This window comes from Hypomesus nipponensis, chromosome 8 (assembly GCF_054491055.1).
Source record: "Hypomesus nipponensis isolate SF chromosome 8, ASM5449105v1, whole genome shotgun sequence".
NCBI lineage: Eukaryota > Metazoa > Chordata > Actinopteri > Osmeriformes > Osmeridae > Hypomesus > Hypomesus nipponensis.
In genome coordinates this window covers 8502166-8530000 of record NC_140368.1, presented here as the reverse complement: position 1 = coordinate 8530000, position 27835 = coordinate 8502166, and the positions used below count along the sequence as shown (strand labels likewise).

The 27835-nt window shown below is 50.6% G+C and overlaps 1 protein-coding gene across 3 annotated transcripts in view; it reads left to right on the top strand.

Moving 5' to 3' along the window:
* The window catches only part of drosha (drosha ribonuclease III), a 62505-nt gene that overhangs the window by 16370 nt on the left and 18300 nt on the right, over positions 1-27835 (top strand). For 2 of the 3 annotated variants that reach the window (XM_084703042.1, XM_084703041.1), the window contains exons 17-25: positions 509-616; positions 4169-4307; positions 4474-4534; positions 4951-5010; positions 7298-7397; positions 8950-9052; positions 16328-16398; positions 21988-22032; positions 26369-26526. In XM_084703042.1, coding sequence (XP_084559168.1) covers positions 509-616; positions 4169-4307; positions 4474-4534; positions 4951-5010; positions 7298-7397; positions 8950-9052; positions 16328-16398; positions 21988-22032; positions 26369-26526 — 845 coding nt within the window. Of the gene's footprint in view, positions 1-508; positions 617-4168; positions 4308-4473; positions 4535-4950; positions 5011-7297; positions 7398-8949; positions 9053-16327; positions 16399-21987; positions 22033-26368; positions 26527-27368; positions 27691-27835 lie in introns of those variants that run through there. The other variant, XM_084703043.1, reaches the window with a different exon arrangement.

Here is a 27835-nt window from a genome sequence, read left to right as displayed (position 1 = left end):
CCCTGTCTCTCTCTCTCCCTGTCTCTCGCTCTCCCTGTCTCTCGCTCTCCCTGTCTCTCTCTCTCCCTGTGTCTCTCTCCCTGTGTCTCTCTCTCTCCCTGTGTCTCTTTCTCCCTGTGTGTCTCTCTCTCCCTGTCTCTCTCTCTCTCTGTCTCTCTCCCTGTGTCTCTCTCTCTCCCTGTGTCTCTCTCTCTCCCTGTGTGTCTCTCTCTCTCCCTGTGTGTCTCTCTCTCTCCCTGTGTGTCTCTCTCTCTCCCCGTGTCTCTCTCTCTCCCCGTGTCTCTCTCTCTCCCTGTGTCTCTCTCTCTCCCTGTGTCTCTCTCTCCCTGTCTCTCTCTCTCCCCGTGTCTCTCTCTCTCCCCGTGTCTCTCTCTCTCCCCGTGTCTCTCTCTCTCCCCGTGTCTCTCTCTCTCCCCGTGTCTCTCTCTCTCCCTGTGTCTCTCTCTCTCCCTGTGTCTCTCTCTCTCCCTGTGTCTCTCTCTCTCCCTGTGTCTCTCTCTCTGAGCAGCATGCCATGATGTTGCCAGTTCTCACCCACCACATCCGCTACCACCAGTGCCTGATGCACCTGGACAAGCTCATCGGCTACGTCTTCAAGGAGCGCTGCCTCCTCCAGGTAAGGCCGACCCCTGACACCCCTCCTCCCTCCCTGCCTCCCCTCCCCCCACCTTGACTCCACCAGGACCAGACACAGCCAGTGTCCACACCTCCACCTCTTACGTGAAGAGAAGCGAAGCTGACACCTAACTGCTGGGTTTGCTCTGCTTCTCCCTTCATCAGCGTTCCATACCAGACCAGGCTTCCAGTTTTTGGCTCCACCAACCTGTCCTGAGCACCCAAAGATGAACATTGTTAGGTTTTACTGGACTTTGTCGTCCTCGTCAAGGTCCCCCCCCCTCCGACTCCAGCAGTTTTACATCTGCAGTGGAGGGGGGGGGGGGTTGTTTCAGGCTCCAGAGGTCGGGCAGGGTAACCCGGGCGCAGGCTGATCACTGTCTCAGAGAGACCAGGGGGTCACAGGGCCCCAGGGTCAGAGGGTCACAGGGCCCCAGGGTCAGAGGGTCACAGGGCCCCAGGGTCAGAGGGTCACAGGGCCCCAGGGTCAGAGGGTCACAGGGCCCCAGGGTCAGAGGGTCACAGGGCCCCAGGGTCAGAGGGTCACAGGGCCCCAGGGTCAGAGGGTCACAGGGCCCCAGGGTCAGAGGGTCACAGGGCCCGACATCCACAGCTTCTGCCCTCAAGGCTGCCTGGAATGGAAAGTGAGAGCTGTCACACTCTGACAGACCTTGGATAGGAAGGAGCTGCACTCTCTTTTTCCAGCAGCTCGCTCTCTCACTCGCTAGGTCCACAAACATTGGTCGCAGCTTTTGCAAATTCGCACTTGTTAAAAAGAAAAGTACGACTTTGCTTTGCTTTGCTTTGTGTGTGTGTGTGTGAAGGCGCTTGGTTGTGGGAGCTTGAGGAAGATCATGTCCGTGTAAGCCCTTTTTACAGCGTGTGTACGCAGGCAGGGCGCTAGGTGATCCTGAGTGACGGCCGTCGCCTCTTCCTCCTCAGATGATGACCTGTCATTATTAGTGCTCAAGCGACAGCGGCATGACCCCCATGTAAAGCCGCCCCCCCCCCCGCCTCCCAGATGACAGGCGACAGCCGTGTGGCGGGGGCGTCCTCCGTTTGAGTTATCGACCGTGCTGCCGTGGTGCCCCCACCTCTGTTCCCCTCAGAGCTGGCGTTTCAGATGAGGGAAAAAAGAAAAAAAGATGAAAATAAAGACGCGTTTGATCCACAAGGCGTCCGCCGGGACCACGCCGTGCTGTGTGTCGTGTTTAATTTGAGCCACAGAGGCGTCAGTGTTCTGACTGTGTGTGTGTGTGTGTGTGTGTGTGCACCTGTGTGTGTGTTCAGTCAGTGGCCTGCGCAGGAAAGATGTTGGACAGCTAGGGGGTTTTCCACAGCTCTGAGAAGGACCAGACATCGGCCACATGTCACCCTCTTGAGGTGCGCTTATTTCAGTTCTCCCAGGCCATGGACACCAAGGGAACAGTTCCAAAAGAGACGCCTGCCATTCAAACCAAACGCATCTCCATGCGCATCTCCTCCAAACTGTTCCCCAGCCCTTCTGAACTTCTGCCAGCGTCTGTCCGTCCACCGAGAGCCAAACCTTGGAGGCAGCAGCACCTTCACCGCCCTTCTTAACCATCCCCTCCACCCCCTTCCATCCTCTCACCACCCCTCCTCCTATCCCTTTATCCCCTCACCACCCCTCCTTTTATCCCTCCCTCCATCCCCTTCCCACCCCTCCTTCTTTGACCCATGCTGACAGAACCGGAGATGGCCCAGTGGGGCTCAATAATTCAGCTGTACCACTGCAGCGCTCCGTCTGTGATCCTGCCTCTGTGCGTCTGCCTCTGTGCGTCTGCCTCTGTGCGTCTGCCTCTGTGCGTCTGCCTCTGTGCGTCTGCCTCTGTGCGTCTGCCTCTGTGCGTCTGCCTCTGTGTGTGTCTGCGAGTACGCGCACCCAAGCGGACGGCCGAACGCGTGTCGGTTTGCGTTTTTCAGAAAAGTCAGTTTTGAAATGGAGTGGTCATCAAAGAGCGAGGACTTGACAGCCGAACACACCAAGTGTTTTGATCTCTCAGATTTGATGGTGAAGCTCTCCAGGACCCCCCCCCCCCCCCCCCCTTCACCCCCAGCGGAAATCTGAAATGCACTGCGGCAACTCAAATGAGACACACAGCTGTGTCTTAAATCTGAAAACTGTTCTGTGATCATGTTTACTCTGGTTAACACACATACTCGTATATATCCACACACAAGACATATATATATATATATGCCAGAGGCTGTTGAGCAGAGCAGCGGAAGATTGATCATTAAGTCCAAATCCCTCATACTTCACGCACTCACAATATTGACGGCTAAGGTTACAAAAAGCCAATCCGCTCCTTAAGCTCCCTAGCTTCAGCTGAAACATTCTCTTCCTTGTGTTGAACAGCCTCACGTAAGTGTAGCATGCTCAGGACGATCTTTTTAAGGGGCCCTCAAGATGCCAAGAGTCCTGGTTTTGGAACCAGCATGGGCAGAGACTAAATGCTGAACCTATTAGCAACAACAAGGCTTCTGTCCTCTTTATCTGCCTTTAAATGAGTTTCCCCTTTCAACGCTACAAACCCCTCAAGGCATCTGTGGTGATGATAAATATTGAAACCTTTCTGTTAACATTTTACATATATCTCATTGGAGCTTGAAATTGATTTGAAGTTGAGCTGCAGGAAGACAAGCATTTCTGAACAGCGAGCCCAGCGGAGAGAGGATTTAATATATCTTTTTTTGGGGGGGGGGGGGGCTGAGAACCTTCTGTTAATGTAAGATTGATAAAGGCTTGACATGTCCTACTGAGCAGGAGCTCTGCTTCTTCCTAAGCCAGCCCAGTTTGGCTCAAAACCAACTTTTTGGAGGGGAAGCCATTTTGTCAAAATATGGGGGGTGGGGGGGAAGCAAAGCCCTCTGAGACAAACTTGCTGATCTTCTCTGGGCTCTCTGAAGTGCTCATTCTGAAGTCTACTTGTATGCTGTGGCTGTTCTGACAGGAGTTAAAGGCACATATCCACATTCGGAATCATTTGGCCACATAGCTGGTGTTTTTGTTCTGTTTTAAGCACTCTGGGCCTCATTTACTAACATTACGACTAACATTAATCTGCGCCTTTGCCCAACCGCAAATAGTGGACGGTGTATTTCTGCATTTTGCATGGTATTTATCAAACCAGATCCTCGTCGGGCAATCAGTGCCCTTTAGTGTTAATTAGCGCACCGTTAAAAGACGTGAAGAATCGCCTGCATGTTACATGGGTGATTCCAGGAAAAAAAACTAAACAAAGTTCAGCGAACAGGAGCTAGAAATATACACACCCACTTTCCCTTATACCCTCCCAGCAGCGGTAATCTGTGTTTTTACTCAAGTGCGCTGCCTTTGTAAATACGGTGTTATGTCTTTACCCGCTATTTCACGGCTGAAATGGGCGCAATCCTGTTAGTAAATGAGGTCTGTCTCTCTCTGTCTCTCTCTGTCTCTCTCTCTGTCTCTCTCTCTGTCTCTCTCTCTGTCTGTCTCTCTGTCTCTCTCCGTCTCTCTCTCTGTCTGTCTCTCTGTGTCTCTCTCTCTCAGCTGGCCATGACCCATCCCAGCCACCACCTCAACTTTGGCATGAACCCAGACCACGCCCGCAACTCCCTGTCCAACTGTGGCATCCGCCAGCCCAAGTACGGCGACAGGAAGGTCCACCACATGTACATGAGAAAGAAGGGTGGGTACACCCGTGTTGGTCTGCCTGCTTTGATCCACGTGTTTAACCTGAGAGCGTAGAACGAGAGAGGGATATGGGTCAACATGCATTGAAGCACCCATCATCAATCACTTCACAATTGTTTGTCGTGTCCGTAACGACTTCCGCCCTGTCTACTATCGGCCAGGAATCAACACTCTGATCAACATCATGTCCCGGCTGGGCCAGGAAGACCCCTCCCCCTCCAGGTGGGTCACGTGGACGGCGTGTCTGGGACGGCGTGTCTGGGAAATGAAAAAGCTGTTTGTGTGTGTGTGTGAGAAAGATGGAGAACCTGAAATGCTTGTGTGTGTGTGTGTGTGTGAGTGAGAAAGATAGAGAACCTGAGATGTGTGTGTGTGTGTGTGTGTGTGTGTGTGTGTGTGTGTGTGTGTGTGTGTGTGTGTGTGTGTGTGTGTGTGTGTGTGTGTGTGTGTGTGTGTGTGTGTGTGTGTGTGTGTGTGTGTGTGTGTGTGTGTGTGTGAGAGAAAGATAGAGAACCTGAGATGTGTGTGAGTGAGAAAGATGGAGAACCTGAGTTTCTTGTGTGTGTGTGTTTCTATGCACGTATCCGTGTCTGTTGTACTTGGAGAGGTTAACCCCCTCCCCCCTCCCCTGTCTCCAGGATCAATCACAACGAGAGGCTGGAGTTCCTAGGCGACGCCGTTGTCGAGTTCCTCACCAGGTGAGTTTGCGGTGGGCGGGTGAACACCTCCTGACAGAAACCAGCGCTAATTAAACCCGACCACGACACTTTCTCATCTCTCACCCCGCCAACCCCCACCCTGCCTCATTCACGATGTTGGGATTTGCAACGCAATTGGATTGGGATGTAGACATCAACCCCCCCACCCTACCCCACCCCACCCAAAACTCGAGCCAGCTCTAACATACCTTTTAAAAGGGCTGACATTCTCCATGACAACTGTGCAATTAGCTGTCTGGGTTGCTGACTGTATTATTGACTCCCAGGTGAGAGGGGGCAGCCTGGCCCACCACTTAGCTTGGCACAGCGCTAATTACGTTCAACTATTATTACTCTCTCTCTCACTCTTTCACGCGCACACACACACACACACACGTGCACGCTTGCACTGGTACCCTCCCACTCCTCTTATGAAAGAAGAGAAAAATATAAAATAAAAATACCTGTGGCCAACAACACACACTGTGCATATTGTCTTCTGGTGGGAGAGATCCTTTGTTTTGTTCCCCCCCTCTACTCTCCGTCATAGTGCTGTTTGGCTGTGCTTGCTAACTATTTCCTTTGGCAGTATTCATACGGTATGAATATACTGTATGAATATACAACCTTGTATATACATACAGGGTTGATATGAAGAACGAGACTCTAACAGGGGTTGAGAAAAACAGCTGGAATAAGACTAGATTTTTTCCATCTCCACCGGGCAGGAAAAGGAGGGGGGGGGGGGTATAGAGGGAGAACAGGTGGGAAGAGAGAAGCAAGGCGTTTAGGAGTGGTTTCTCCAGACCCGGGGCAGTGCGTTTCCTCCGCTCGCCTTGCCTCTGATATGTTTGCCCTCGACAGGGGACCAGTGCTCCTTCCTTCCCAACTCTGCGCCGTGAATTATTCAGCCCCTCCTCCCCCCACCCCGCCGTCCATTTCTCAGGTACAGCCAATGTCTGTCGAGGAAGCATCCACTAGGCCCCCCGCTCTGTCCGGAGGGCGAAGCAGAGGAACATGTTAGTGGAACTGAACAAGCTGGGTAAGAAGTAGAATTCATGGAGAATAGGGAAAGATAGAGGAGAAGGAAAAGAGCAAAGCCAGCTGAAGACTGCTCCGTGCTGCATTGTGAGATGAGATCTCCATGACTGTTTTTTCAACCTTTTCAAGACGCGCTCCACATTTTGTACGAGGGGCGAAGCCGTTCGAGAAACGGTTTGTAGCCACCCCATCCCCACCCCCCGCCACCCCCACATAGCTCTACTTTGGGACATTATGGAACACACTGGCCAAGGACTTATCTCTTTTTTTTCCTCTCTCTTGTTCTCTCTCTTTCACACCTCACTCCATACTCAGCCTTGGCCACCTCTCGCCTACTCCCTCCACTGTTCACACAAGGTCGCCTCGCCCCCACACATTCCACACTGACAGGCTGACAATGAGAAGGATTCACACAAACATGAAACCCAGTGTATTGAAATAATACTCCATCGGCCTCAATCTATTGGGGGCATTCGAGTTTGTTTGTCGGCCACAAAGAAAAGATTTCCATGGTTCCTCTGTGTCTAATTCACAAATCCAGAGGGTGCCGTCTCCGTTGCATGCCATCTCGTCTCTGACACGCCATTTTGTCTGAACTACAGATGTGCCCAGACAAATTATCTTCATTATGATGAATAGTATGTATTTATTCAGAATGTGTTGTTAAGGAGGTAAATTAGCGGTGCTTTGACAAATTGACTTTTTTTGTGCTAGTTGGGAACAAAATAATAAAGAAAAAGAACACCACCTGCTATCACACTTGGCATTGATTAAAAATTGCTAAAATAAATGGCTGGTTTTGATATGAAAATCAAATGACACGCTGGAGCTTTTGGGAGGCTGAGATGCGTTGTAATGAAATGGAAGCCAGTTGCCCACGACACAGCTGTGCGATCACTGGACCACAGACAGCCACTTGAGATGAGGTGTTTCCCATTGTGCTTACTCCACCTACGGGCGGCCATTTTGGATTTGGACAGATGGAGAGCAAGAGCATGATAATATATTAATGATTTCTGTCTTGGATGGTAATTAAGTAACAATAACAAATGCGTACCTAAAAGTTTTACTGTGTGTAAGGTTCTTAGCATTATAGTTGCACCATATTATTGTTATATTGGGAAATATTAAAAGAACTGGGGACAAAAGTGTCCCATATTAGAGTTTTGGGACGCATCATGATGTTCTTCCTGTGTTTATCCTTCCATGGGTGGCCATTGTTAATCCAGCCTGTTTGTATCCCCAGTGTCCACCTATACTACCTGTTTCCCAGTCTTGAGGAGGGCGGCCTGGCCACCTACCGAACAGCCATCGTCCAGAACCAGCACCTCGCCATGCTAGCTAAGGTGAGGCACCCTCCCACATGCTATCAGATCTGAAAAAAGAACCTGGAAAACAGGCCTGTATCTTCGGGTCTCTAGCCTTTCATTGCTTTTCTGTGAGGCCACTGAAAATCCCCTCGCCCCCCTTCATCCCTCCCTTCTGTATTCTCTTCAGGTTTGTAATTGGAGTTAAAAGGTTGTTGTTTCAAGGGGTGTGGAGAGGTAGATGTGACTGAAACATACACCAAGCCTCCCTTCAGGGTTGCTGTCTCTCCCTCTCTCTCTCCTCCCCTCCTTGGCAGTGGCTTGTAGCCACACTAGTGTGAGTCCACAAACCCCACTCCAATAATCCGCCACGAAACAGACAGATGCCCCTGTGCACGTACCACGCCAGCCAAGAGTTTGCGCTCGTTTCGTTATTTCAGTGTTCTCCTTTGCTGCTCGTGGAAAGTGAACGGGGTTGGGTGTGCCTGCTTGCCGTGTTGCCTGCTGGGGCACACCTCGTACGTGTGTCTGCTGGAGAGGCCTTGCAATTATCTAGACAGAGAGAAAAAAAAACATCTCAGGCGTAAGCCGCTACTTCACTCGGAACACTTTAGAAGTTGAACGAGTTCCCTGTAGCGGTATTTGTTACAACAGTGCCTATAATGCGTGTGTGCGTGTGCAGTAGAGGTTGGGAGACTGCCACCCTGCAATGTCAGACTCGAATGAGTTGGCACTCTGATGTTATTCTATGAGCTGAGGATTGACTGTTGTCCTATTTCTACCACTCCAATTACAAATGCTTGGTGCGGTGCCTCCAAGTGTCTGCAGAACGTCCTAGAAGGACTGCACAAACAGACATGATGATCCAACGACCTCTAAACCTACAGGGTCATGGGTCACCACCAAGTCTAGTTTGAACTGAATTGAACATGCAGCATATTTCTTGATGTAGTGGCCTAAGTAGGTTGCAAACAGCCTGGGTTGTTTCAGAGTGAGAGGGAGATGTGTTTTTATCTGTCTTCCCAGACGGAATGAAGGTCAGTTGCTGTGATCCAACACAATAGTTTTATATGGGATTATCTCAGACTCCCAACTGCCCCTGTGGGGGTCGGCGTGTGCAAACACTGTGTGTTTGCAGGCATGTGTGTGAAAGTTGTACATCTGTGTGTGCATGTGGGTAAAAGTGTGTGTGTGTGTGTGTGTGTAGCCAGATCCAGCTTGTGGTGACAGCTTGCAGAGTGGAGCAGCTGGATGGCACACCGGCCCTCCATGAGCTCTGAGCCTCTGTCCGTTCTCTGGACAGATCTGTCGGGCCGGCCCACAGTCACTGGACACTGTGTGTGTGTGTGTCTGTCTGTCTGTGTGTGTGTGTGTGTGTCTGTCTGTGTGTGTCTGGGTTGGCACGTGTTCATCTCAGACCGGTTCACTCGAAGATGAATGCTAATCCCTTAACCCAAGACGATTTGTTCAGTCGGATCTGAAACGAGATGATCTCCTCAAGATCCCGTTTGAGTCCCACTCTCCGCGTGTGTGAGGGCCCGGCGGTGCCACGCCCCGCTCTCTGACTCACTGTTGTGCTTGACGTCCACAGAAGCTGGAGCTGGACCGCTTCATGCTGTACGCCCACGGGCCGGACCTGTGCAGGGAGTCGGACCTGCGCCATGCCATGGCCAACTGCTTCGAGGCCCTCATAGGTGAGACCCCCCTCATTGGGGATGACATGTTATTAAGACAAATACAGGAATGCTAATGGAGGAACTCTAGAGAGTCAGATGGCTGAGCGGTTAGGGAATCGGGCTAGTAATCGGAAGGTTGCAGGTTCGATTCCTGTCCGTGTCTAATGACGTTGTGTCCTTGGGCAAGGCACTTCACCCTACTTGCCTCGGGGGGAATGTCCCTGTACTTACTGTAAGTCGCTCTGGATAAGAGCGTCTGCTAAATGACTAAATGTAAAAATGTAACTCCACAGTTAGTACCAGCATGGTACTAACATGGATGTTGATGACGTGTTGTGGTTTTGATGGTGTGGGCCGCGTATACCGTACCGCGTTTTGAGGGAGCGCTTTGGACAGGTGGCGTGTAGGAGTGACGGGACGGCGCCTGCCTCTTCCACATGTACCCCACCGCCAGCGACGCCCTAGCACGGCCGTGCTAGCCTGGGGGGATCGCATTGGTCACTGTGGTCTGTGTCATTGTGCCAATTGTGCTGCACTTCCCTAAGTGACCTACATGTGCTTTGAATACTGAGTTGTATTCAGGTCAGTGTGTGTGTGTGTTTAACTGTGTAAATAGCCTCAGTGCAACTCCCATTAGGGACGCGACACATTAAGCAGCTTTATTGATCTCTAGAGATGTGCTGTGACCTCTGGCTGGACAGCTAGTCCCTGGAGCAACTCTCTCTCTGCCCCCCCCACACACACACCCAACACACACACACACATATACTCTCTCTCTCTATCCATTCATCTCACTTGGTGTTTGCTTGAGTACATTGGAGCCTGTGCAGTGATTAGGACCCCCTGCCCTGGCAACAAACACACACACACACACACACACACACACATTCACACACACTCTAATCTCTCTGCAGGCACGGTCTCCATCGCTCTCTCTCCCAGGCCCCATGGGTAGCGCTAAGCTAAGCCGTGGCCCTGTACAGCTGCAGAGTCTGCAGCTTTCTCCGTCTTATCACCATCTTGATTGAACCAATTCCGACGCTCCTTCACTCCCCTGATGGGAGATAGAGAAGAGTGGGGTGGCTTTGAACAGATCCCTATCCCTCTCTTTTTCAAAAAAAAAAAAAAAAAAAAAAGTATATAGAGGAGGAAAAGAGACAGAACAGTGAGAAAGTGCTGACTGGCATGGTCGGGGCCCCCCCGCTGGGTCCCGGGGCCTCGTACTTGTTACCGGTTCATTATCGTCAGAGACGGCATCCTAATCTATTCTGTCCCGTGGCTGTCGCCGCCTCATCACCGGGCGCAACCGAGCAAGGCAACTGCCACCAGACGACTCGTACCCTGTACCCTTCTCTCATCTCTCTCGTTAAACCCCCCCCGCCCCCTCCTCCTCACTTCCGCCTTGCTGTCTGTCTCTGTCTCTCGCTCTCTCTCTCTCTCTCTCTCTCTCTCTCTCTCTCTCTCCCCAGCCTCTTTCCAGTCCATCTCGAGGATTTCAATTTCAGAACAAAAGTGAATAAACAGGCGTGGTGCTACAAAAAGGAGTCTGTGAAAACTGCTGTCAGTAGACAGCCTCCCCCCCAAGCAACGGTTTTGGATCAGTAGCTCAAAATAGGCCCCCCACCAACACACACACACACACACACACACACACAGACATTCGAGCACGCGAAAACCGCTTACGTTGAAATTGCTTGTCTTGATGTTTCACTTCTCCTCTGACACGTTTGTCATTTCAGTTTTTTGGCTCGGAGCGCTCCTTTAAGACCTCCTTGTCTTACTGTCTGCACCCCCCCCCCCTTCCTCTCTTTGGTTTCTCTCACTCTGCGTCTCCTGTTTCTCTCTCTTTCTTCCTCTCCATCTCTCTTCTTCCCCCTCTTTCCTCCATCGCACTCGTTCCCAGTGTGATGTATAGTTTGGGTGTTCGGAGGTGAAAGGCACGTCTTGCAGATGAGGCGTCATCCTGTCACATTTTCACTCTTGTTCTCCTCTCTCCCTCCTGCTCTCTCCCTGCTGCTCTCTCCCTCCTGCTCTCTCCCTGCTGCTCTCTCCCTGCTGCTCTCTCCCTCCTGCTCTCTCCCTGCTGCTCTCTCCCTCCTGCTCTCTCCCTGCTGCTCTCTCCCTCCTGCTCTCTCCCTCTCCTCTTCCTCCTGCTCTCTCCCTCTCCTCTCCCTCCTGCTCTCTCCCTCTCCTCTCCCTCCTGCTCTCTCCCTCTCCTCTCCCTCCTGCTCTCTCCCTCTCCTCTCCCTCCTGCTCTCTCCCTCCTGCTCTCTCCCTCCTGCTCTCTCCCTCCTGATCTCTCCCTCCTGCTCTCTCCCTCCTGCTCTCTCCCTCTCCTCTCCCTCCTGCTCTCTCCCTCTCCTCTCCCCCTCTCCTCTCCCTGCTGCTCTCTCCCTCCTGCTCTCTCCCTGCTGCTCTCTCCCTCCTGCTCTCTCCCTCTCCTCTCCCTCCTGCTCTCTCCCTCTCCTCTCCCTCCTGCTCTCTCCCTCTCCTCTCCCCCTCTCCTCTCCCTGCTGCTCTCTCCCTCCTGCTCTCTCCCTGCTGCTCTCTCCCTCCTGCTCTCTCCCTCTCCTCTCCCTCCTGCTCTCTCCCTCTCCTCTCCCTCCTGCTCTCTCCCTCTCCTCTCCCTCCTGCTCTCTCCCTCTCCTCTCCCTCCTGCTCTCTCCCTCTCCTCTCCCTCCTGCTCTCTCCCTCTCCTCTCCCTCCTGCTCTCTCCCTCTCCTCTCCCTCCTGCTCTCTCCCTCCTGCTCTCTCCCTCTCCTCTCCCTCCTGCTCTCTCCCTCCTGCTCTCTCCCTCTCCTCTCCCTCCTGCTCTCTCCCTCCTGCTCTCTCCCTCTCCTCTCCCTCCTGCTCTCTCCCTCCTGCTCTCTCCCTCTCCTCTCCCTCCTGCTCTCTCCCTCCTGCTCTCTCCCTCTCCCCTCTCCCTCCTGCTCTCTCCCTCTCCTCTCCCTCCTGCTCTCTCCCTGCTCTCTCCCTCCTGCTCTCTCCCTCTCCTCTCTCTCCTGCTCTCTCCCCTTTTAGAGCTTTCACTCTCTCAAGAAGACCGCTGATGGGATGGGGAGGCATGTTGCCTGTCATTTTCCCCACACACACACACACACACAGAACTTTCCCTAAAACAGACATCATCGCAAAAGGCCTTATAGATTCTCCGACATCTCTGGCACACACGTGGTGACATCCGACAGAGAAAAGCCTTTTCCTCCCTTTTCAGAGTTGTCATAAAATGTTCCAGACGTCTTATTTCAACTCTGCTCTGATCTCTACCTGCACCTCTCTGTTCAGAGAATGCTGATTCTCTCTTCCGGCAACTGCTGTTGGAAAAAAAAGGTTGCAATCTTGAAAGGCAGATGTGTTTTTGAAAGCTGGAGGAGATAGCCGTAAAGGGTCGGTTCGCATGTATTGTGACCCTCCCGCTTTTTGTTTACGCACTGTGGTGACCGTTGAACCCCTCGCCGTGTTGGAAATGGAAGATAATCCCCTACTTTGCATGGACGGAGCCTCCTCCTCCGTCTGACGAACACAGAAAGTGTGTATCTCCTCACCCTGAGGCAGGGCCGCTCTATGGCACCGGCGTCAGAGAGGGAGAGAAAAGGAGAGAGGGAGAGCATGGGAAAAATGGAGCGAGAGCGAGATAGAAGGCGGCGGGAGCGAGGAAGGGAGGAAAAGTGCGAGACACAAGCAAAGGCATCTGCAATGCAAATGGACGCCCCACAACCCTGAATTATTCAAAGTGTTGAATGGAAATCTAGCTTTTCTGATCCGCTCGTCATTAACTTCTTGCCAGAGCGGGCCATTCTCATTTGGGTTCTTTTGGCCCTGGTCGCCTTTACATTCTTCTTCTTCATCTCTGTATCCCTCTCTCACCTCACCTCTCCATCTTTTGAAACAGCTTTCTCCCCTTGGCCTGCTCCCTCCCTCCCTCCCTCCCTCCCTCCCTCCCTCCCTCCCTCCCTCCCTCCCTCCCTCCCTCCCTCCCTCCCTCCCTCCCTCCCTCCCTCCCTCCCTCCCTCCCTCCCTCCCTCCCTCCCTCCCTCCCTCCCTCCCTCCCTCCCTCCCTCCCTCCCTCCCTCCCTCCCTCCCTCCCTCCCTCCCTCCCTCCCTCCCTCCCTCCCTCCCTCCCTCCCTCCCTCCCTCCCTCCCTCCCTCCCTCTACCCCCTAGTCTCTCTTCTCCCTTACACTCTAAGCCACCCCGCTTCCCCTCTCTATTGAACTGCTCCAAAAAAAGGGGGGAGAATTTACAAGAAAGGGCCCCCACTCTGTTTGATGGTCTTCATCATTTTGTACAGTTGATATGTGGGGTGTACTGTGCCTGCCAGCAGTACACAGATGGGGCATTTTGGTGAGGGCTCCTCCTAAGCTCTTCCTATTGAAAGCGTAGAGAATGGAGGGAGACGAAGACAGAAGGATTATCTCTCTCCAACTCACTGTACATCAGATCCGTACACACAATGCAGCCGGTGTATTCACAGAGCAAGTGCTGCTCCTTTTAATTGCTGCCGGGAGAAGGGGGGGGGGGGGGGGGGCAACCAAAAAGGACAACAACAACAAAATCGACCTTTTGTTTGAATTTTGTTTTACTTCTCCCGCTTGTTCTCTTCTTCTCCTCCAAACCCTGCTCTTTGTGTACAGTGAGATGTTTTGATAGTGGAAGCAATCAGGGAGCTCTTGTGCCATGGCGGTATTCCTTTCACATCCCACAGTTTACCGTTTATTTCACCATTTAACATCTGCGTTGGCCATTTCCTACTGTGAGCTTCGTGCTATGCTATGTGATGGATTAGAGCCTGAGCGTTTTTGAATTATTCATTTGGGATTATTAATGCGACTGTCAGGATTGCCTGGACCCCTTTTTTTTTAACTCTCATTCACCGGAAAGCCTTGCATATGGTGGAAAACTCTTCCCTAATGATAACACTTAGCATGCTTTCTTCACAGTGCCAGGCCATTAGCAGTACAATGTGATTGGCCATGCCGTCTGTTTTTGACTCACTGACTCACCCATTCGTATCTGGGCCACATTCATATTTCAAAGGCTATTTGAATTATTTGATTTGTGCCAGTTTTGTCTCAAGCCTAATGAAAAGGCCAGCTCTGGACTACCAGAGAGGTGCATCTGGGCCACCACTGGACCCAACAAGTTCCACTGAGTTGGCCAGTTGAGTCGACACATGTTTATTTACCCACTGACTGAGGTATCTGGGGTCTGCACTGGGAGCTGTACGCACTATAAATCTGACAGACTGGCTGGTCAGGCTTCTGTCGACTGCGAAGCCTGGTGAGCATGCTTCTGGAAGCCTGGCGAGCATGCTTCTGGAAGCCTGGCGAGCATGCTTCTGGAAGCCTGGCGAGCATGCTTCTGGAAGCCTGGCGAACATGCTTCTGGAAGCCTGGCGAGCATGCTTCTGGAAGCCTGGCGAGCATGCTTCTGGAAGCCTGGCGAGCATGCTTCGTCTAATGACGGCAACGTGTTTTTGTGAGATTGAGCGAGCTGCCGGGGGCCATTCTCTTGCACTTTCTCTCGTCTCCTTATTCCCCCTTCCCTTTTTTCCCTCTGTGGATGGACAGCCTCCCTGTCAGAACTAGAATGAAGTGAGCATCTCGGTTTCTTCATCCAGCCGTTTCTTTGATTGACACCAAAGGTGTGTTACTTTGAGATTTTTGTAATACCTCTTACCTACTACTCCCTTGAGGATTCTCTCCACCATTCTCCCACCTCCTTCTCCTCTTTCTTCCCAGGAAAGGGAAGAAGAAGAAAAAGTTGGAAAAATCCAATATAAAGCGAAACTCTTAAGAGTTTTTTGTAGTTCAAACTTCTTTCCGGGACTTTTGGAATCTTGACGGATCATCAAAACCTCAAGCACCCCTCAAGGATCTGTTCTGCTTTAGCATCCAAGGCTGTGGTCAGCTTGTGGTCCAACCACAGATCACGGTTCCAGATCTTTAGGGGTGGAGATCCTGTAGCCTTCTGAGGAGCTGCTTGCTTGTCTCTGTGCACCCTGTGGTGGAGAGCCCCTGAGCATGATGCTGAGATTACAGAGGTCCCACCCTCAGGTACAGCTGACAAGCTTAGAGTAGATAAGGGGTTGTGTGCATGCTTTAGTCCGTGTGTTGCATGTGTGGCGGTGCTTGTCATTGTGTGTGGGTGTACTGTATGTTTGTCTGTGTTTGCATACCCTCTGTGGTGTGTGTGTGTGTGTGTGTGTGTGTGTGTGTGGGGGGGGGGGTGGTGTTCTCTGCCATCTGAGAACAGTTTCCTTTCCAGATGATGGATCCCCATATCAGGTTTAGATGTGGTCTATAAAAACCATTGGGATCGTTAAAGCCGTGCGCCAAGCCTTGCCCACATCTAAACATAAAAACAAGTTTGCGTCCATAAAGTGAAGAAGTCAATAAAAAATTAAATGTATTGTATGTTCAAGTTGCCAAGTTGTTACTGCCGTTTAAATTGAACGAGCCTCCCTAAATGTGATATGGATTAAAGTTCCATTCAGGTTGAGAGATTTTCGCTGACATTAATGTTAATAAAACAACAATGACATTATGAGCGGGTTAGAAGCATGAGAATGATTTTGGTTGGTATCATTATTTTTCACTTTCAAATGTAGCTTTGGTTCACCTGCTCAACATGCCGTTTGAGGGATGGAGTGAGATTGAGAGGGAGGGAGGGAGATGGAAAGAAAGTAAGGGAGGAAGAGCTGGGGAAGGTAATTGACTGAATATTATGTTTGTGCGCTGTATCAGAGTTTGTGCATGCCTTTGTGAATGTGTGTGTGTGTATGTGTGTGTGTGTGGCAGTCATGATGTCATCTCATTTTATGTGACCTTGGTTTGCTCCATCCCTTGTCACTATAGTGATGGAGCCCCCCCGCCCACACACCCCCCCCCCCACAAAGTAGCTCTGTCACAGTGGTGTGGCTGCATAACCCCGAGGTCATTTCACCATAAAACGGCAATACAAATGCACTCTAAACTTTTAATAAAGCAATTATAACTCATTCCCGAATTCAATTAAAACCTTGTTTCCGCTAGAAGAGGAGTCCGATTGCTTCAGGTCTCCCCCGCCCCTCCCCTATCCTCCCAGCCCGGGCTCACTCTCATCACTTCAATGTTTTCGTGTGTAAGGAACAGGGACCATTTTGGGAAGTGTTTGTGTGTGCTAGTGTGCTTCTTCCGCTTTTTGAGTACACAGTGTATATGTGACCTGGCCTCCACACACACACACACACACACACACACACACACACACAGCCCTGGTGCGTGGCTGACCCTGTGCCCCTCTGTGTGTGCAGGTGCAGTGTACCTGGAGGGGGGGCTGGAGGAGGCCAAGCTCCTCTTTGGAAGGCTGCTGTTCAACGGCGAGGTAACTCCAGACAAAGTATCAAACTCCCTCGCACTGTAATTCTGTACCCTGTTTTGTGTGTGTGTGTGTGTGTGTGTGTGTGTGTGAGAGACGTTGCTGCAACTTTCCTTCTCCTGCTTCCCTCTCCCCCAGGCCATGAAGGCAAACAACACTTTATTGGGTTACCCTGGTGAGGGAGGTGAGGGGGTGTGTATGTGTGTGTGTGTGTGTGTGTGTGTGTGTGTGTGTGGGAGGGAGGGGGGGGGATTCTGCCAGCATTTCACTCTCCCTCTCCAACTAAAGAAGTAAATAGGTGGAGAAGATAAAGGGAGAGGGAGAGAGGGATCAGTGACCATACATCCTCCATACAGTGACACACCACATTATGAGGATAGGAGCAGCTGTAAATGGCTGTGCTGATATTGGCTCCAATAGCAGTGGATTAAAGCACTGCCTCCAAAAAGGGATTCTGGTTCTTTGTGTCTTTCTCCCTCTCTCTCTTTGTGTCTTTGTTGTTTGTTTTTTTTCCCTCTCTCCTTCTCCCTCCTCCCCACCCCAGTTTTGAAACAAAAAAGACACACGGAGAACAATCTGAGAACAACAACTTTCCCCTCAGCACTGACAAGCAGAGTAAATCTGGATCAGGATCTGTGAGTCACAAATGTACATAGCCGTTTCTCTCACTCACTCACTCACTCACACACACACACACACACACACACACACACACACACACACACACACTCACTCACACACACACACACACACACACACACACACACACACACACACACACACACACGTACATATATATATATATATATATTTGTCACACAAAGCAGACAAACAGCATAGAGTAGATAAACAGCCCCGGGTTATTACATCTAAAGACTGCCTACCACTCTGTAATACCCTCGAATGATGCCAGTGACCACACCGCAGAGCAAAAGAGCCCAGGTGTTTGTTTCTCTGTGGGGAAGGCAGAGGGGGGGAACAGGGGCTTGTGAGGGAGGAGGGAAGAGCTCTTCGAGGTGGACAGGTGTGTACGAGGGAACGCTCACCATGAATGCTGCCAGAGTGAGAGACTGGAGAAAGACAGGAATTAGGAAGCGAATGCATGAAGGAAGGAAGGACCAGCAGGAGTCGAAGGAGATGTGTTTATGTGCCAAACGATTGTTTCGAAAACCTGTCAGTGACGTGCGCTGACCCCCCCCCCCCACCCACAACTTGAACTTCATTATTAAACGTATTTCAATATGTGAATAAGGAGAAATGCAATCATTGCAAGGAATGATGTCACTGCTACAGCAGTCCCCCTGATTGTGCCCCGCCGGGCTACTCTGGGCATTGAGCGTTTCTTTGTTTCTATCTGTTGCTGTGCTTGTTGCTATGCACCGGCGGGGCTTGGAGCGTAGCCGTCACCGTGGGCGAGGCTGGAGTCCAGAGGTGCAGCTGAGCGGACATGTCACTCGTAGCAGCCCGAGGGGACAGTTTGTGCAGGCACAGGTTCTCTGGAGGACCAGCCTCCTGTAGAGCAGGCAGATGAACAAGTCCTGGGATGAGCTCCATGACAGGGTGCTTCCATGCAACTCCCTTGTGCAGGACAATATTCAATGTCAGGACTATCAAGGCACTCTGGATCGAAACTTACTGCCCAGCGTCAGATAGCTCTGTCTCAATTGCAGTAGGTCATGGGTCTGCCAACAGTATCATGACCCAACACACACAGCTAAAAGCACCCACGAATGGATAGGAACAAGTCATTGGACTGTTCTGAAGTGGCCTTGTATGAGTCCTCATCTGAATCCTATCCATGTTTATGGAAAGAGCCGGAACTTGCAATAAGCACCTACCATACCTGAGCCAGCTGGAGTAGTTTGCTCAGCAAGAGTAGGCCAAACTACCTCACAAGTGCACAAGTCTCAGTGAGAACTACAGAAAACGTTTGATTGCATTGATTGCCTCTAAAGGCTGTGCAACTAAATATTAGGTTCAGGGTCCCATCATTTGTGTCCAATGCCACTTTCATATGTTTTATTGTTTATTCATTTTTGTGTTAGAAACAAGAGTCAAGTCTGGTTCTAATACAAATGGAATTAACAATGGTGGATGCCAATTACTGTAGTCAGTTTCAGAGTAAATTGTACATTGTTCGTTTTATTTGTGGAGGGGTACAAACAGATTTGAGCACGTCTGCACATATGCTGGTCTGGCATCAAGACCGCGCCGACCAGACAGTCTCCAGTGAATTTATTTCTCCACGATTCCGCTAATTGGTTTGACATTTATGCTCGTCTCCCACGACACCAAAGGTATGTTGTCGCTTCCCTTCACCTTCTCTTTCTGTCGTATGGCTGACAGTAGGAGCGTCTGAGCTCACGATGGCGAAAGGAAATTGAACGCCACAGCCCAGAGGAGGTGGCAGGGAACTGAACGACTCGCTGGCCGGTGTGTTAGTGAAGTTGGTGTCATGGGTTGTATTTGAGGACCTCTTTATCTTGCCGGCGGTGGATCCACCCGAAGACGTGCAGATTTTGTACGTTTCCACAGTTACCTCTGTATTTCCAAAGGTATTATGTTTGGGAGTGGTAATTGCCATAATGGTGATCTTTTTGTGGTGCTCAAATACTAATGGAAGGTTTTTTTATTGTTCCCTCCCTTCTTTTCCTCTCTCCCTCCTTCCTTCCCTCCCTTCTCTTCACCCCATGTCCCTCACGCAAACATGACACAGGTTGCCGTGACAACAAGAGGTGGTCACCATGGCTGTCTCGGCAGCTTGTTTTTTTGGTTGTACGGCTGCCTCAGGCACCCGCCTGTAGCCCTTCCCCCCTCCTCTCTCCTCCATACCTTCCCCCCTCCTCTCTCCTCCATACCTTCCCCCCTCCTCTCTCCTCCATACCTTCCCCCCTCCTCTCTCCTCCATACCTTCCCCCCTCCTCTCTCCTCCATACCTTCCCCCCTCCTCTCTCCTCCATCCCTTCCCCCTCGTCTCTCCTCCATCCCTTCCCCCCTCGTCTCTCCTCCATCCCGCCCCCTCTCCCCTTCAATCCCGCCCCCCTCGTCTCTCCTCCATCCCACCCCCCTCGTCTCTCCTCCATCCCGCCCCCCTCCTCTCGCCTCCATCCATCCCTCCTCTCTCCTCCATCCCTCTCCCCATCCTCTCCTCCATCGTTCCCCCCTCCTGTCTCCTCCATCGTTCCCCCCTCCCTCCTCTCGCCTCCATCTATCCCTCCTCTCTCCTCCATCCCTCTCCCCATCCTCTCCTCCATCGTTCCCCCCTCCTGTCTCCTCCATCCCTCCCCTCCCTCCTCTTGCCTCCATCCATCCCTCCTCTCTCCTCCATCCCTCTCCTCATCCCTCCCCTGTTTAGTGTACTCCACCTCCCCTCCCTTTCTTCCATCCTTTCCTTTCACCCTCTCTCCTCCATCCCTCCCTCTCTCTGCCATCCCTCCTTCCCTCTCTCCTCCATCTATTCCTGCTTCCCTCCCGTTCCCGTCTGTCCCCTCCTCCTTTTCTCCATCTCTCTCTTTTTGTGTGCTCCCATAGGCGAGGTGGGCTCTGAACCTGTGATGGCAGAGCAAGTTGTAAATGATGTGACAAAAGGCCGTCCCAACACTCACTGTACAACAGCGTTCCCAATCCATCGAGTGCATTCTCAGTCCAGCCCTCCTTCTCTGTCAAGGTCTCTCTCTTGGTCTTTCTCTCTATCGCTCTGCCTGTAACACTACCCCCCCCCCCCCTTCCCTCCCCTCTAACCTGTGTCTGACACAGTGTTTGGTGTTGTGTTTTTCTCCTTTTTCTTAGGTGACCTTCACAGAAGGAGCTTAGAAAATACAGTAGTCACACACATGTTGACATACACACACACACAAACACATAGGGAACGTTATTCAAAACACACTTAAGAGTCCCAATATACAATCACACTCTCTGAAAGGACATAGCCTGGAAAGGCAGTCTGCTAGATGTCTTGGTCCAGGTCTGTTTTGTGTGGCTGATGTTGTTCAGCAGCCGGACTGGGTCTTATTTATTGATCTCCACCTGATCTCACACCACAAAAGCATCTTCCATGAATAGTTTGACAAGCAGATGGAGCTCAGTCTTCGTGTCTGGAGACCAGTTTAAGAGGAGCGCCATTCAGGTCCAGTCATAGAGGTCTAGGAGTCCCTGCTGGAATCAGACAGCTCTCACTCCCACAGTGACAAGAGCTATCTTAACCTTTGCAGAACATTAGGACAATCAGTGCAATTAGCCAAACATTATGCAGTATTTTTGGAGGCTTTGTCCTGCTGTCCGCCTGATTGTTTGACTGCTTTGACCGGCTGGTTGGCTTGCTGGCTGACTGTATTTGTGGAGCAGGTAGGGCGGGTATGTCAGCTTTCCAGGCCGGCTGATTGAAGCCACCAGGTTTCAAATAGTTATCACCCGCCTTCTCCTGACGCCTGTTTTTATTCACGGTTTGTTTCCAACGCCACCAGAAGTCATTGCCATTCAAATAGGCATGTTTGCGAGACAGAGGGAGGATTTTAATTCTGGAGCCAGAGTGCAGCATCCTCCCAATGCTAGTGATTCATCCAAACACACCATGGTTTAGGACTCTATAATTGCATCTTGCTTTGTGAAGAAGTGGGTAGGTCGTGGTGGTGGTGGTGGGGGGGGGATAAAAAAAAGTGTAACCCAGAAAACACCCCACACTCAGGTTTTAAATCACATGCCTTGATCTGAAACAGGCACATTGTCCTTTGCCTAACTGGGTGTGGGTGTGAGTGTGTGTTTGTGTATATGTGTGCAGGTGCGTGCTCGTGTGTGTGTGTGTGTGTGTGCAGATATGTGTGGCTCCTTCTCATTTGACGTGCCTGGGTTGGCAGAATGAGCTCGCCAGCACCAGCCTCCATTAGTCCCCGTTGGGGTCTCGTCTTTGAACAAGGCTGCCTCGCTGATCGCCACATGGGATGTTGTCCTCAACCTCACCGCCTTGCCATCCCACACTTTAGATGTACTTAGCGCCTGCCTGGATGTTAGGCCACCTGGACGGAGAAGCGGCGGAGGTGTTTTCATCCACCTGATCGAGCACTCGCATGCAGTTTCCGTAGACGTCAAGGCAATGGGGCGGGCGAGCAGTCAGAGGGGCGCAGTCGGTGAGGTGCACGCGTGCGGGTCACAGCGCGTCCGGTCGCCTCCCCTTGGCGCCCACGCCTCTCCATTCCGCCTCCGCTCCTCGTCGCCCGGGGAGACGGGGCGGCGTGACATGGGCCTGTCCGAGCGGAGCCGCGGAGGTGGCCAGCGGAGCGCCGCTGCGAGTCGTTTCCCGCCTCAAACGAAGGACGCGGGAGGACGTGGGGGGGGGAATTGCTGGAAATGAGAGAGGCGGGGGGTGATGTAGACTGGGGAGGAGGAGAGGGAGGGAAAGAAGAGCGGATGCCAAATCTGATGGAGAGGGTGAAGGGGCTGGGGCGGACTGGATGGAGTGTGGAGCAGTCCGACGAGATGCTGGCTCACTCTATCGTCTCTGCCTCCATGGATGTGTTGATGGTCCCATTTTTAGAGCACTGAGTAATCACTCTTCTCATCCCTCTTTCTGTCTCTCTCTCTCTGTCTCTCTCTCTTAAGGACCTGCGAGAGGTTTGGCTCAATTACCCTCGTCACCCACTGCAGGTTGGTTCACATTTATTTCCCATGTTTAATGCTCTCCCCCCTTCAGATACAGTACACAGCCATGTACAGTGTATTATGTATTGAAGGCAATATTCGTCAGGCTGTACATTTTGCATTTGTTGACCAGCCCAAGCACACAGACTTACTCTCCAACACACAGACACATTCAGAAGAGCAAACGAAAATACAAAAAAGACATGCACAGATGCAGACATCAAGTTTTTCCTTCTGTGCATGTCTTATTTTGTATGCCTTTGCCCCTCTGAATGTCAGATCTGTGTGCTTGCATTTCTTTGTCTATCACAAGACGCTCTCTGTCTCACTCATTCCCTCTCACAAACACTTTTCTGTCGCTGTCTAACACTCCAACATACACCTCTCTCTCTCACTCTACTTGCTTTGCATGATCTGCCCGGAAACATTGGGAGTGGAGAGAGGGGTATTTGTTTGAAATTAGGATTTGAAGGAACAGATCAAAGATGCTGTAACAGGATTACAGTCCCAAATCACATGGGGCCTCAAGGGACCGTCAGCCTGCCTTCCCCTCACTGGTGTGTGTGTGTTTGTGTGTGTGTGTTTGTGTGTGTGTGTTTGTGTGTGTGTGTTTGTGTGTGTGTGTTTGTGTGTGTGTGTTTGTGTGTGTGTTTGTGTGTGTGTGTACGCACACCGTCTTTTCAACTTGTCCCCCTGATGCCTGCGCGCGTGTGGCACGTTTGTCGAAGTGTTTGCACATGTACATCTTTTGCATATACATGTTTGACTCCAAATCCCTTTGAGAGCTTGCGTGCGCGTGTGTGTGTGCCTGCGCGTGTTTCTGTCTCTGAGATTAAGAAAGCTGTTTCAACACGCTCACACTTTCCAGTGAGTCACTGTCAATCCGTTTCCCATCAAACGCCACACACTCAAATGAGCATCATTCAAATGCGATCATTACACACGTCCTGCTCCACCAGTGTGTCAGCCTGTGGTTGTGAACAGGTTAGATGGCCTTTCAAGGTATGGAAGTAGGACGGCAGATTCAGGATCAGCTATAACATTGAAATAGACCCAGCCCAGCTGGACCCTGTCCTGGAACAGCAGTCCTGCTATGACATGTCACGTGGAGGCCACACCCACATCCAGGGGCCAGTTGCATAAACTTAGTTTAAGTCTAGTCTTGGCCTTAGACTGTCTTAAATTGTCAGGTTAGACTTGTCTAATTAACCCTGTCTGTTGTCTACATAGTAAGACTGACTCAATTTGAGGTAGAAAAGTTTGCCACCTGTCCCCAAGCTTTGTGGCAAGGACTTAGTTGCTATGCCAACGATCTTTTAGTACGTCATTATCTTAGCATAATTTATTAGAAAATGAATTAAGTTGGTTAATTTTCACTGCAGACAATTTTACCTGGGGTCGGCTTTTTCCACTAAAATGTCATTTTATTAAAAAGTGAGTAGATGACAACAACTCACTTAATCAACGCTAGCCATCTGCGTTGGAGTTAATAAATGGAACTACCGTTGGGGTTAAATTAAGGTTATAAACGCATACACTATTTGTTAATAAGACAACTTGTACAAATAGTATTCTTCCTACAGATTTAAGTTTGCAGCAATCTTTAGATGTCGTGTCGCTGTTTTGTCCATCATCTTTTTTTTTTTTTTTTTTTGCGAAAAAAAGCGCAACAGGCTATCTAGGTCTTACGTTAGTCACTCTGGTGAAGCTTAATGCAACAGGGAAATTGAAGTGGACTTTAAGTTACATTTAAGTCTGTTTTTATGCAACTAGGCCCTAGGTCTATAAATGTTCCACCGCTGTAAGCTCATACCCAACCCCTCAGACCACCGGCGTTCTCCTGTCGGCTCTGAGAATCCCCCTCCCCGCGGCAGCTGGGCAGGAGGTTGGGAACTCACAACGGTGTGGGCGGGGACCGCCGTTGCTCGCTCGGCAGGCTCATTAGAGGGTGCAGGCCCGAGGTGGGAGCGCCCTGCTGTGGCCCCAGTGTGGTCGCTCGTGGGCGGCCTCGTCTCCGGCTCGTCCTGCGAGCCTACGGAGCCTGTGCAGACAGCTGCTCTCCGGGCGGATGGATGAAGATAGTAACAGGGCCTCAGTGATCTTCTGTTGTGGGATTGTAACCCCACCACCCCAACTGTCTTTCTGGATGATTCAAATAGCCTACGAGTAGAGAACCAGCATCACATCCAGGGGCTCTGCTTCAAGGCTGTTTTTCCTGACTAAGGAGAGAGGGGTGATACAATTAGGTATGGTGTGTTCTGTAGGGTGGCATGTGTTGATGTCAATTTGCTTCCCTGCTTGACATTTGGTTCCTAACACTACCAAGTAACAAGTGAGGAACAGTCTTATATTGAGTTTGATACAATCTTGTAGCCAAGAACAGAGGGTTGCAAAATGGTGAAGGCTCTGAGGTCCTAAACAAGCCCTATACAGAGCAAACAAGGCCCCTGGTCTTGCTAACAACCAATTGCTTTTCCCGCCAGAGCAGTATGTTTAGTAGTCACGCGTGTTCATCTGGTGTGCATGTGTTTGCGTCACCGTCGATGTTGTGGGTTATGCACATAAACCTCTTATTAAATAGACCACGCATCAACGCTGTTTTAAGATGACGTCCCGTTAGTTTCTATGGAAAGCTCTCGGTGGCACATTGAAGCTTGCAAAACCCAACCTATAGTCAGCGCCATGTTGAACTTCCGGCCCATCCACTCTTGCTTAGTAGTGTGCTTCTCACTGTGCCGCTGAGCAGTTTCCATCGAAAGGAAGAAATCATCTTCAAAGACATTTGACGGTTGGTCGACTTAATATTTGGTGTATGGGCACACACATCTATAGCCTCATACTTCCTCTTTCATCTCCTACCGTCTGTGGTTGGTGGAGCCGGCTGGTATGGGCGGGGCCTATGTCTTTCTGTCGCTCAATACCAGTACAGCCCCCGTCTGTTGCCATCGCCACGGAGACAGGAAAGGAAAGTTGGCGTTTGCGTCAAGACAGCTGGGGGCTTTGTTCTACAGAGCTCGATCAAATGTTTCTTGGTCAACATGCTTTTTCAAATCTGGTTTAACATTGTTCTCATCTCTCCAAACCAATTTGATTTCTCGGTTGTGATCTGAACATAAACTCCTTAATGAATGATAGATTTTTTTGGCTTTGGAAGCATTGGTATCGGTGATATGGCCATTCCTGCCAAGGATCCTTTTGACAGGCGCGTCAGTCAGACCACAGGGTCACACAACTTCTTCCTTCAAATGCCAGGCTTAGGACACGTCATGCCAACGCCCGCGAACGGCCTCTTCCTCAGTCACGCTGTCCACAGTGACGCCTGGCATTTCAACGCTCCCTCGCTAATTAAGGAGGCTGAAGAATTAAATGTTTCTTTGAGCGAAGTGAGAAGTTGGAACCATGACATTACCCGAGTGCTTCCAATTAAAGTGCAGCGTTTTAAAAATACTTTGGTCGTGGGATTCCACAGTATGTGGTAGGTTGACCCAAGGGTTTTACGTGAGAACTGTGAAGTCCTTATTCTGGAATATTAACAACTTTGCTCCAAACTTTGAGATTATGACTAGCTCACAATTTATCTGTGTGTGCTCCAAGTGTAAATTGTTGCGGTAAAGCTGTTTAGAAGTTCAACGTTCTCCAAGTGTCTGTACAGCATTTGTATATATTTACAGTAAAATGATTCATGCTAACAGTGTTTCATTGGCTGTGGTTTCTCTTTATTTATTTATTTCTCCCGAAACTCCACTTAAAATGATTTTGCCCACTGTTAAACCGACTTGTTTGCCAGAGAAAATGTCTTGGTCAAACTTAGTGTAGCGGAGACCAATTAGATGCTGTCTCCACTCAAATTAATTCACCCACATGGAAACTCCAGATTTAACGTGTGTTCACACACACACACACACACGCACTCATTTTAAATGTTTTCCTTTTTCCTAATAAGGATGTGAGCTGTAAAACACCATCCCTTTCGTAGATGTCTTGTTCGTCTAATGTACCACCAAAGCCACAGAACTAGCCCTGAACCTTGATCCGCAACCCGATTTGCGAGTGCCGTAACATTTCAATTAGGCTCTTGCGGGATCCACCTGGGTTGGTTCATGTTTCGTCTCCGGTTCTCTGACTGTCACCAATGTTGATAATTAACCAGTGAATCCCAGATGTCGGTGTGGGCTTATTTTGTCAGTGATGTGACAGGAAAGGTGTCAACAGGAAATGATGATGGGCACCAGCGCTGTGTTTACACCCATTGCCATGACAACTGCATGCACAGGCTACACTCCTTTGTGTCCAAGTACCGGTAACGCATTTCCCTCAAAACCTTGTGTGTGTGTGTGGTCAGGTCCAGGAGCCCCAGACCGACAGACAGCTGATTGAGACGTCTCCGGTGCTTCAGAAGCTGACAGACTTCGAGGAGGCCATCGGAGTGCTCTTCACACACGTGCGCCTGCTGGCCAGAGCCTTCACCCTGAGGACTGTAGGCTTCAACCACTTGACCTTGTGAGTACTCCTGGAATATCCACGCGTGTGTCTACTGTGTGCATGCACGTCATCCAAAACACCCACCACGGTTCCGCGCGAGTCGTCCCAGCCGCTCTACGGGACGTGGTCGTCCCGGTGAGTTCTGCTCTCCTGCACTGGACCTCATCCATCTTCCCCCGTCCATATTTCTTCAGCCCCTTGGATGAGACATTTATATGAGTGTCTTGGGCATGCATGGCCAGAGCAGTCTGGTGATTCTCTGCCTGGAGATTGATAGGTTCTTTAACACATTGCTGGCCCCGTGCCTAATCCTGGGGCTTTTTCTGCCCCCTGACCGCCCCACGGGACGCAAAAGCCCCTTTATCTGCTGCCCGCCTCGGGTTGTGAGGTCCGTGGCCCACTGCCCCCTGGGAAATTGAGTTTGAAAATGCTGTTGATTATACTTACTGGCTTTAGTCCGAGACCTCGGCTATAAATTCTACCCCTCGCTTGTTCTCTCACTCTCTCTCGCTCTCTCTCGCTCTATCTCTTTCTCGCTCTATCTCTCTCTCTTTCTCTCTCTCGCTCTATCTCTCTCTCGCTCTATCTCTCTCTCTTTCTCTCTCTCACACTCTGTGGCTCCACCTCTTGCACTCTCATTCTCTTGAAGCTCTCTCTCTCTCTTGCTGTTACTCTTTCTGTCTTTCTCTGTGGATTAATTGTGCTGTTTATTCCTCGAGGCACGTTGCCTTTCATTTAAACCGTGCACATGCTTTTGTTCATAGTTAAATCTCTGATTGTTTGCGTTCCATTGACTTGGAAGCTTCAAGGTGTGTTGCCTACCAACGCAGTGGTGCTTCTGTGTCCTCACGTTATTGCAGTGTAGGTTGACATGGGGCTTAGACACCCGGGTCCAGGAGCAGCTGACCAATGGACTACTTTTCTATCGAACACTTCATCAAAAGCGTTTGTATGTCGACCGGGTAACCACATCCCCATGAATTTGAATATCAATCAAACGTCGGATGATTCATTTCATTTATCATGCCATCATCTCCCTGTGAACAGTATGAATAGAGCATTTCAACAACTACTCTACAGTAAAACGTGAGACAATACGTATCAATTATGTACCTGGTCTGCATATGTAAAGAATACAACCTTTTTGCTACTTGATTATTATGTTGCACATTCTCATTGGGTCACTATGCTTTAGGAACTTCCTGGTGTGTAGGCACTTCCTGGTGTGTAGGCACTTCCTGGTGTGAAGGGTTGAGAGGTTACAGTGCAAGCTGCAGAAGCTTGCTGAGGCTTCAGAACACAATAGTGAGCATGACAGTTCTGCCAA